Raw genomic sequence first — 9,948 nt, 5'->3', positions numbered from 1 at the left:
GTGACATGAATGATTTGAGTGTCAAAAAACTTTCTGAGCGGGTTGGCCCACTCAACATAGCATTATACGACACGTGAGTTTGCTTTAATATTTCGATGCGGCGTGCCTCAAAGACAAGACAGCGCGGATGGCACAAATGGATACTAACGATCCTAACAATTATGACTGTTAACCCATGCGCTTTCGATAGTTACTTGTGAATGGGATAATTCGCAATAACATGTAGGTGAATACCCTTTTAGTTATAAAATATCTGCAAGTCAGGTGTTTATCATTACACTTAAAGTGTGGAGTGTCTGGGTATGAAGAATGTACGTACGTCGAAAGTGCATTAGGTATCCATTCTGCGGTTGAATGAGGGCGACTCCTGTACCCTTCAATATTGTTAAATTAATGCCACAATACAATATTTTTATATATAAATCCCCAGGTCCCTCAAATTTTGTAAATTCTAAAATGAAAATTTTGAGAGCCTTATTTTCTAATTCTTCCATAAATTTCTTCCATGTAGGTCTTAGAAATTGAAGAACGTCCAATCTATTTGTTCTATATATTATTATGTAGGTAGTTATTTAGTGACACTAAAAATGTGATTGCGTGATAGGTACTACCGACATAATATTAATTTTTTTAAATTTTTAGAGAAAGTTATGACCCGAAACAGCAGTAATCAATACATAATTATTATAATCGTAAAATAATTACTACCTCGCAAACGTCAGTATAATTTCACATTTATTTTAGATTAGTTTTAATGTTCATTTACTTAGGGGACCCAACTTTGAATAATTACAATTAGGTATTTATTATTGTCATTTTTTGCGGTTGCGTACGTTTCGTTCTGCACGACAGTACCTATTGTAAGTAGGTATTCGCGGGAATTTCCAGTTTTAAAAGGAAATGGACATAATAAATCTGTATCTTTCAACCTGAATCAATTAATACAAAAACCAGTATATTATGTTGCACAAAAGTATAACTAAATATTTTTTTATTTGATTTTAAATTACCGCATTCCAAGATGACAACTTGCATACTGTCAATAATAATTTATGTTTAGACAAAAACTAACAACACACTAAAGTAAAAATGGTTTTTATAGTCCACTTTGTTAGACAGCGATACTATTATTTAAAACACACGCTAGATAATTCTGATTCTGCTAGATATATAAAATAATTTAACGAAAAATATGAGTTCTATTCAGTTTCTATAATATAATATTATTCAGTTTCTTGAGCAATTAGCAGGGCCGGAAACTAGTAGGATATTTGAATCGCTTTTAGTAGCCATAAATTATTATTCTTTTGTTGTTGGCAGTACTGATTGTTTGTTGTTTATGTATTTTATTTTAACCTCACATGACACATCCATTAAGTTAAAAAAATTAAGTAATAGATTAACTATATTTTTGAAATGGCTTCAAATGAGATATCTTTGCAGTGGAATGGCTATCAAAACTACATGATTAATAACTTGAAGGCTTTGTTTCATGATGAAGGATATGCTGATGTGACTTTAGTTACCGAAGGAGAATGTTCTAAAGCTCACAAAGTTGTTTTGTCTGCTTGCAGTTCTTTATTTAGGAATATTTTTAAGGTACTGATACACCGTTTTAATGAATTATTAATTGATTCTACTAAATGTGTCCAACCATAGTTGTGTGTAACTGTTCAATTTGATATTCTAGCAAAACCCCTGTGATCATCCTATCGTAGTTTTACACGACATTACCTCGTATACATTACGAATATTACTATCATTTATTTACAACGGGGAAGTTTGCGTATCCGAGGACTATTTGCCGATTTTGCTTAATGCCGCCGATTCGCTGAAGATCAATGGACTCTCAGTTGATGCTGATAAAGGCTACAACTATTCTGTCAAATCTCATTTACCATTAAGCTCCAAACGAAACTGGGAAACGACTGCACCGGATCTGAGTCAGGATATTAAAATAGAAATTGAGCCTGACATACAAATCATGGATACTCTTCAACTTGAAAATAATCAGTCCGTTCCGGAGAAGGTATGCTATTAAAATATTAACTTCTTTTCTTTCCAGTACCTACTACTTAATATAAACCATAAAGCACAATTTTATGACCATAATATCAAAATAAGTCGTTGGAAGTTGAAGTACTTTTCTTAGTTCACACTACTCATGACTCATTATATCCGTTCTGAAAAGAGCAAATAGAACCCCATAATAGGTAAAAGATAAATTATGTACCTACCATTTTCGCTCTAAGATGGGCCGCGTACAGATAAACCTCCAGAGATGAGATCTACAGCTAACGCGAGGGATATGTTTTGAACATGTTTGCAATAAATGAAATTTTGCGATCAATGGAGGATTAAAAAAAACTATATACTAACTAAATTAAACGTCATACATACCAAAAGTAAAAGTAATATAAATTTGTAATAAACAAAAGATAATTTTCATTTTGTACTGTGTTGCAAAAGAGAATCTACATAATTTACCCTGCTCGGCCTGTGTGCATTTATCTAAAATTTGTCGATACCTGTTAAATAGTCTGAGATCATTAGCGTGTGATTTTCTGATTATCATGATTTTTGGCATGTGATGTACCTGTCTCAAAATAAGTGGGACAAAAAATATTATTAAAAAGCAATCGTCAGAGTCGCGATTGGAGGTTACCTGTAATTGCTTCATGGTTATTAGTCATTCATTCTATTCTGACCAGGCTCTGGATTAAACACAAGAGGAAAATAACACGTGAATTAGACGTCTACGACGGTTGAGCGGCTTACGCGTCAGCTTATAATGTCGTGGGTCCCAGGTTCGAATCCTGGGTTTGGCAAATACACATATTGTTTTTCAATTGTGTTTGGAACAGTATGGACCTAATAGGATGAGCAAGTTGTTAACATCCATTTTTCCTAAAGACAAAAATCTGTTAATACAAACATCCACTCTGTGGAGGCCCATATGAGCATTTTATTAGGATCGGACATGGTCAAAAGAAAGAAGAATTAGATCTAGCTGCAGAAGTCGAGCCGTTGGTAACCTACGGATTCAAAAATGGATATTTTATTGACCTTTTTATTGCATATTTACTGTTATAAATGCCCTTTAAAAATTTATTGTCTTTATGTTTTTGTATAATGTATTTTTTTTAATGGTAAAGGTTATTAATTAATATAAAAAAATGTTTTTAGATGATACAAAAGCGTGAAGTCTCTGATATTATTGTGCCCAGAAAAACAAAAGCTCACAAGAAATTTATAAAAACTAAGAAATCAAATGAAAACGGTGTGATCCTTAATAAACACTCTGTTCACAATGACAAACATAATGGTATCCGTGATTCTATTTTGATGCAGGACAAGTGTAAGAAAATGTTGAAATGCAATAAAAAAAGACAATTCAAACAAATATCGAACGGGACAAGTAAGATTGAAATGCCGCCACAACAAAAGATATCAAAGGAAAATGAAACCTTTGAAACGGATGTTGACTTCAATGTCGTGGATTGTGATAACCGGAGTTCTAAGAAATGTCTCCCTGACAAATCAGATAAGACAATGGATACATTCATGCTGACAGAGAAACCAGTTGAGTCTCCAGACACAACTGACTTCTGTGATGGTAATTTCTTCAAATAATTGTATTTTTAAAGTCTTGCAAATGCTCATATATGAATTTTTTGTACTGAAACCTTTTTCCGGCGTATGAAAATTTCAAGGAGAGTAAATCTCACTGATCTGTGTAGAAAAATCTTCATGATATACTTGACCGACGAATTAAAAATCAAAGCTAGGAGGTGGTATCAATCTAAGCAAACGTTTCTACCAATACTCCCAATTGCGCAATTCCTGCTGTCGAGAGAGAATTTTCATCTCGATCGAGAGAGAGATTTTGATAATTTCTGATAATTTTTTTATAATTTCTGTGATTGGGTGCAGTTCATCGTTTACTTTATTATGGTATCGCTACTTAAGGCTATACCTCAGTTGAGGCACAATCTAAAAAGATTGTGGCTAGGCGATGCGCGGATTGCAGGTCGCGGGTGTAGATGACGCATGCCAAACGAAATATAATTTGTTATATAAATACAACATGCGTCCATTTAATGTTCTGTTTATTGTTCTATCAGTAACAATAATAATATATTCATTGACATGTTTTCTTTTTAAAGTAAATGGGTAACGTTTTTAGTCATATTTACACGGTTTAAGAATTAATACCCCCGTCGCCATCATGAAACAAATTGACGTGTTCCCAGCTCGACATTCTCTTTCCGAATGGCAGCGAGTCCAAAATTTTGTCGCGCCTGTAGTTGAAAATTATTTGCCGTTTCACTGATGTATCGCCTTAAGTCTTAGTTTCCGAACAATAAAAAAATGCACCGAATTTAATCATTTTTCCTGACGTTGTGTGAATGTTGGTTCAGCAATAACCGAGAAGAAGTGACTCGCTAGTCACTAGTAAAAATGCATCGAATTTAATAATTATTGCTGATGTTGAACTTTTGAATATGAATTTGACCATTTTTTAATATCTCTTAAAGAAAACAATGACACTATTAAAACTATACCAGATATCTATCGAGCCTCCAAAGAAATGTCTTGCACATTCCCAAATGTAGAAATATTGCTGAATTTTTTTTAACAATCCCCTTATTTAATGCGTCAGGTGAAAGATCGTTTTCTGTTTTAAGGGGACGCTCTACAGAAATGCTCTTGAAAATTGAAAATTTGATATTTTTATATGTGGTCCGAAATAGTTGGTCTACTAGTAATATTAAAAATTCGCCGCCGATGCGTGCCTCAAAAATAATGGTAACTAAATTAAATTTAAAACAAACAAACTCACTCCAGCTAAGCGAGTATGGGGTGACCAAAAAATAGTATCTTAAATATACTTAAATGTTACTTAATTCAATATGTTAATCAGCTGTTTGGTGGGAAGTATTGCAACCAATATGGTGGATATTGTGACGTTTTTAAACTTACAGTTTAGTTTAGTAGTTTAGAAACTTAGAAATAGATTAATAACTTTATAACCTGAAATTGTACGAGAACTAAACATACGAAGGATGTTGAAACACATATTATCTACATACATTTTTATATCATGTGCTATCCAAAAAACATTAATAATGAATAGTATTTATTTTTAATGTGTAAGACCTACATTATTATTAAAAAAAATAGGTAAGTATTGTTTAATTCTAATGCATATTTTAAAAAAACATAGAATATATCTAGTGATGTACCCGATTGGTTTAAGTTTAGTCTGACACTTTTACAAACTAGTAACGCAACTTTTTTATAATATGTACTAGTGAAACAATAGGTAGCTACCATTATTCTATTTTGTTGGTTGAGTAAAGCCGATGCACGAAATAATTTATAACGCCTAAAAATAAATATAAGGTATCGTGCAGGCACCCCATATACTTTTATTATTTTTCACATTGTGCCGGCTAACAGCGGTGATGGAACCTAATAAATCATTGCAATGAATTGCTTTACGGACAATAATTATTATTATGTTTTTAAAGTAAAATCTTCGATGACCAGGGATTTTGTTGTAAATTTGATTTAAAATGACGTGGTACTCGCTTTGTGGACTCCTTCGACTGAAATATGAATCACACTGGCTCCTGTTATACCCACTCTTAAAGCGAGTAAAAAATTATTTGAGAAGTACTATGGGAGAAGAAAGATTAAATAAAAGTATGGCCATTTTGTATATAGAGCAAAAAATTTTAAACCGAATTGACACTGCCAAAATAATTGACGAATTTGCAAGAAATAAAGCAAGACGAAAATTTATTTAAAAAATATGTTTTTTTATTTTATTTCTATTACCTTTGTTACATATATTTTATGTTAATAAATTAATGAGAGTTTCTATATATAAAACTTTTTGTTTCTAACATGAATTTGGGTGACCCGAAATTTTTACCGCTCAGGGTCTCCACTTGACTTGATCCGCCACTGTATAGATGCGAAAACTGTTATTGTAAATGCAAATTAATAAATTACGAATTATCAAAAGTTTTAGTTAGTGATAGTATTGACTGGCAATATGTAATTATTATTATGGTTGTTTGAAAATTTAATAGGTGGCGGTATACATTCCAATTTTCAATACAATACCTATGTTTAATTTAAAATAAAAGTACATGAATTATGAGAGAAAAAAAATATAATAAGCAACTGTGTTTGAGACTGGAGACTTCACTTATGTTGTGTGTGTTCGCTACAAACTCAAAAACACTTACTATTACATCTCTATATCTTTAAATCCAATCAGTATGACCATAGTGACTTTTTCAAATTAATTCTTTATCGATTTGTGTAGTATTTTTGATGTGATTTATTATTTTTAGAATCCCGCGCAGTGGTGCCAAATGAAGAATATTCGAGCCCAACATTCCCTTGCCCATTCTGTTCCCGTGTTTATCTTAGCTGGGGATACCGCAGGCGGCATGTTAAATCACGACACACTGTCAACACGTGAGACCATAAAATAATTTTGATTTAATACAATTTTCGAATCTATCAAAAATAAAATTATGTTTTTTGTATAATAGACGCAATCTCAACTTATCAACTTTATCTAATTTTAGTTGACACTTACAAAATATTGTAACTTAATGTACTGACCGACACAAAATTAATTCCATTATTGTTTAAGCGTCAATTACATTGAGCTTCTTTACGAGCTGTTTGTTGGCGAATTTAAAAGCGGGCTATTCAGTTACTGCGATTTGATGATTACACACAAAACTTTCCATTCGCTAAGAAGCCACAAGCCAGCGACTATTTTGACAGAAGGTAGTTCGTTTTTTTACCGGGAGATTGCTACTGGGCTCTACTGCGCAGACGCAGTAGGCCCACACGCCGGCGTGTAGCGTGTAAAGTTGACCGGCTTTCAACTTTTCTCGGTAGAATGTTTACAACCTACTTGTTAGCTTGTTCGATGATTACACTGGGCGACTTTACAGGCAGATTATAAATTCGCCAACAAACAGCTCGTAAAGAAGCTCAATGTAATTGATGCTTTAGGAAAAAAATGCATTTAAATTATTGATAATGACGCTTTATGCTTGCTTGTCGTTTTTGGTTAAAATTGGTTCTATTGCTATCTGCAACTTGTTTATGAAGTCTTTATATATAATGATGATGTCACTTACGATTTCATTTCAAGTTAATAGGAGACTACTGTTATTTTAAGCAGCCTATGATTCCAGTAAGAATATTGGTCAAGTAGATATCTTATTTATTAAATTTTAAATTAATTTTTTTAATTACATATTAGGATACCTGAAATTTGGATTATTTTTTTTTTGCTTTATGAGTTGGTACGTAAAGTGCATTAGCTTGTGTTTTTTCACAGTCTACTCTTTATTTACAGGCTTTCGTGCAAATCGTGCAGGATTTTGTCGAGTTCTCAAATGGCGTGGTATGAGCACGCGGTCCATGTCCACGGAGTGCCCAAATCTGTTGCTCGAGACGGCTTAGTCGTGATGGTTGAAGCGCACTCGGTTTTCGCCTCCTCACCGCCCAATCCCACTTCTCTGATTGATCATCTCCAACTGGATACTTGTGATTTGACTAATGCGAATGGTTGAAAATCTGTGACCAGAAGCTGATGTGTTTAACTTTGACTTATATTTTTACAATACTCTGATATTTTTGGAATGAATTTTACTGTAGAATTCCAACTTTGGATTGCATGATCTATTTTTAAAGATAAAATATTGATGCTGACCATTTGGACAGAAATAGCAGGAATAGTTCACCGATATAACTGGTGACTATTGTTTGGGTGATACATAAATAACTGTACACACATAAGTTGACAACAAATTAAAAATGGAAACCCGGCTCGATTTGCCTATTAAATCTAATATTATTTAAAACTGTTAGCGCAACAACTACTCATTAAAACAGTTTATGGTAAAATAAATTATGATAATTATTACAAATATTTTGAGGTTGTCAACTTTTTTTGTGTGTACATGGCTTGATGTACAGGTACCCAAAGAGTTAATGCAGCCACTGTTTGTGGTTTGATATCCTACACAAAATATTCATTAGTTATAATTTTATTATACACTATTTTAGCGCAAGCTAATTGATTAATTATTTTGAATATTGATAAATAGTAGAAGTGAACAGTTGATGTCTTAATTATAATGTTTGCTAAATATTGTTATATCCATAATTTTATGAGGCGTGTGTTTACGATGCAGTACTCTTCCCATTTTGTGATAATTTTATATGGTATGCAGATTTCCTGAATAGACCCATATAGAATTCATGCCGAGATGACAAATTAAATCAATGATGCTTAATTTGAAGCAGCAAGAAAATGCTTCATGAGGCGGCTAACATCAGATTTTAGTGCCAATGAAAAAAATGAGTGAAAGATGGATGTTGAAAATCTACAATATAACGTATAAGGGCCCTATCCATAGTAGTACTTATTGCATGCGCACTAGTCAGCGGATTTTCGTATAATAATAACTAATAACGTAAGCATAACGATAAACTGGTAGCGCCGCAGGTGGCGAAACATTGAATCAAAACTGACAGCCGTTGTCAAATAATTAAATTTGTAAACAGAAATAGCGATTATAGTTTCGGAAAAACCAAGATTGTATTGAGTACCGACTATGTATGCAAACACCAACCAAAAAATAATGAATAATTTGCAAGTATTTGTATTTGTATTTGATTAATTGAGTGAATAATATTAATATAATATCTTAAGTATTTTTCAATATTAAATAAATATAATGCCGGGAATATTTTGTCCACGGTGTGTGTATTTACAATTTTAAAACTGTGACACAGTAACAATTAAAAGATTTAAAGTTAACTATTGATTTATGAATATTCAATTTATACAGCGTAGTTTGCATATTTTTCCAAATAAAAAATATTTAAGTAATTTACAGAATATCTTGTAAGTATTCGAAAAATGGCAACTATTTTGATTGTGAAAAATGGTGTTGCCCCATTATTGTGTTTCGATATAATATCGTTTATATATTATAGGAATTGTAATTATTCGATTAAAATAATATTTGAAATATTTTGATGAATTACTAATTATGAATGAAATTATTTTTCTAAATGTCTATTTGAAGTGACCACATATAAATAATATTGATGAGTGTATTTTAATAATTGGGTGAAAATAAAAGTGTACCTACTAGTCATAGTAAACATATACTACATTTTACAAAGTGTGAACAGAATATTTTTGGAAAACTTTTAATACATATTTTTGATCGTACAACAAGGTTTGTAAGTTTACATTTTTTGGTTTAACTATAACATTTAATTATATATGTAATGCTTTTTGTATCAGTGATATTTAAAAACGTGTTTTGGAAATGTATTTAATTTAATTTTGAATATTAATAAGTATATATAGTTACATACGTAATTTTGGAGCAATTGATAAGAATTATTTTTCTAAGATTTCAGATAGATTTATTTGAATGACAAAATTATGGAGTCATAAAAAAGTGCAGTGTACATTAAATTTAATATAGATTAAAAAAACTTTCTGAAAAATTAAAATTCTCACATTGAAAGTTTAGTAAATTTTCGGTAATAATTAAAGGATAATATTTTTGTAATAAATAAAGCAATATGTCTAATTTTTTATTAATAAAAAGTATTTTTCTAAAGAACTATGCATTATGTATTTCGCTCATTAATAGTGTGATTTTTGAAGTCAAATTATATATTTTTTACGCTAAATTTACTTAAATTTAATGATAAACCATGGCTAGTGTAACTACCTACTGCAACTTGAAGCAATATGTAATATTTTTATAAATTTATATTGATATAAAATGTCTGTGTCTGTGTGTACTTTAGAAATATTTTTGTATCGAGATTTGGAAAATATTTTTAATAAAATTATGCTGTCTGTGAAACATATTTTTT

At 31.4% G+C, this 9,948-nt stretch overlaps 1 protein-coding gene across 1 annotated transcript; it reads left to right on the top strand.

The window, feature by feature from the left end:
* The first annotated feature begins 1,336 nt into the window (after positions 1–1,336).
* On the top strand, positions 1,337–8,679 carry LOC147066436 (uncharacterized). The gene is made up of 5 exons (XM_085955457.1): positions 1,337–1,599; positions 1,691–2,029; positions 3,187–3,616; positions 6,369–6,495; positions 7,397–8,679. The coding sequence occupies exons 1-5, from the start codon at positions 1,417–1,419 to the stop codon at positions 7,611–7,613; spliced, it is 1,296 nt and encodes a 431-aa protein (XP_085811583.1). The 5' UTR covers positions 1,337–1,416; the 3' UTR covers positions 7,614–8,679.
* Positions 8,680–9,948: the final 1,269 nt, after the last annotated feature.

The sequence above is a fragment of the Rhyacophila brunnea genome, unplaced genomic scaffold, assembly GCF_057557595.1.
Source record: "Rhyacophila brunnea isolate RB1 unplaced genomic scaffold, BYU_Rbru_1.0 scaffold_5, whole genome shotgun sequence".
Classification (NCBI taxonomy): Eukaryota; Metazoa; Arthropoda; class Insecta; order Trichoptera; family Rhyacophilidae; genus Rhyacophila; species Rhyacophila brunnea.
Note: the sequence above shows the minus strand (reverse complement) of the source record. Positions and strands in the feature narration are given on the sequence as shown.